Consider the following 1,705-nt stretch of genomic DNA (forward strand, 5'->3'; position numbering starts at 1 on the left):
TCTGGCTTCCTGGCTTTTAATCCCCTTTCTCCTGCTCTTCCGGCCTGCTGCTTTGGGCATCCCTGAGTTGTCTCTCCTCACCTGTAACCCTGGGACTGACTTCTCTTCTGTCCAGGTTCCTGGCTTTTATCCACTTTCTCCTGCTCTTCCGGCCTTCTGCTCTGGGCGGCCCTGAGTTTCCTCTCCTCACCTACTCCCTTCGGCTGATTGCTCTTCTGTCTGGCTTCCTGGCTTTTAATCCCCTTTCTCCTGCTCTTCCCACCTGCTACTTTGGATGTCCCTGAGTTGTCTCTCCTCACCTGTTACCCTGGGGCTGTGTTTTATTTAGCACACTGAAATTTCTCATAGCTTGGAACACATCATTCAAACTATGCATAAAATATGTCTATATACACTCTTTTAAAATCACTAATTTTAACATTTAGATTCAATTGAAAGTATTAAATATTTTACTTAACTTTATTGATAACAGCAACCATTACACAAAAAAAATTGAAGGTAAATTTATTCAGTTTAATTCCTAAAATTCTTGAAAAAACAATAATTACCTTGTTCGGGGCCGTTGTTCATCTTCAGATTCACTAACTTCTTCACTTACTCCAGATTCCTGAAAATCAGAATCTTCGGAATCATCACTGCTCACTTGAATTAAAAAAATAATAATAATAAGTTATCAAGACTTACTAACAGAAATGCAATTCATTTAATTTACAACTAATTTCACATTAACACTTAAGGCACTGTGAAGAATATCTGTGGTACGCACACTAATGCATATTGCAGGATAAAGAAGACAGCACAGTTAACAATTTAAAAGGTATTTATAAATGAAATTAAAACATCATCCAAGTATGATTCAATATTTATGATTCTACATTATGAAGTATGCAAACATTAAAAATATATATATATTCACAAAGAGACTAATGGAACAGAACTGACAACCCAGAAGTACATCCATCCACCAAAGGGCAGCTGATCTTTGACAAAGGGCCAAAATCCATTACATATGGAATAGACAGTCTCTAACAAATGGTGCTGGAAAAACTGGATATAGGTTTGTAGAAAAATGAAATAAGATCCAAACCTAACACTACACACAAAAACCCAAGACGGATCAAAGGCCTAAAGGGAAAACCTAAAGCTATTTAAAACAAAAAATCAAAGAAAGAAAGGGGCAAATTTCGGGGCTCTAATTTATGACAGAAATAAACTATCAAACATAACCAAAACAAAACAGTCCAAACAAATAAGTAAAATGAAGAAGTGATTGGAATAAGTTAATCACATAAGGAAAAATATTATGTAACTCCACTATGGTAAAAAGTCAAGGAAAAGTTTATATTCAGAAATAAATTTTCGTTGTTGGTTACCAGGGATGAGTGGAAGGGAAGAAAAATTGTTAGATAGGTAAGAGGCAGTAAGTACTGACTTGGGTGAAGGGAAAGGCAACATATAAAAAGCAAGTGACCAACACAGTAACACTGAGAAAAAGGAATATACAAACAGGTTTACAAGACCTACAGACAACAAAGATAAATATTTTTGCATGTACAATACTGCATTATCAATGATAACAAACATTAATCTACAGGTGGATTCATAGGTAAAGTGGCTATGTCTAGGCAAAAGGGAATACACACCCATAACAAAACATAAGGTTGGCAGACAGTATTTCTACAAATATATTTATATGTGGTATAAA

General features: G+C 35.4%; 1 protein-coding gene across 1 annotated transcript in view; it reads right to left on the bottom strand.

The window, feature by feature from the left end:
• The window catches only part of ATRX (ATRX chromatin remodeler), a 474,500-nt gene that overhangs the window by 369,134 nt on the left and 103,661 nt on the right, over nucleotides 1-1,705 (bottom strand). The window contains exon 13 of the mRNA XM_007957255.2: nucleotides 549-642. Coding sequence (XP_007955446.1) covers nucleotides 549-642 — 94 coding nt within the window. The remainder of the gene's footprint in view (nucleotides 1-548; nucleotides 643-1,705) is intronic.

This window comes from Orycteropus afer, unplaced genomic scaffold (assembly GCF_000298275.1).
Source record: "Orycteropus afer afer isolate SDZICR_OR568_19922 unplaced genomic scaffold, OryAfe1.0 scaffold00723, whole genome shotgun sequence".
NCBI classification, from domain to species: Eukaryota; Metazoa; Chordata; class Mammalia; order Tubulidentata; family Orycteropodidae; genus Orycteropus; species Orycteropus afer.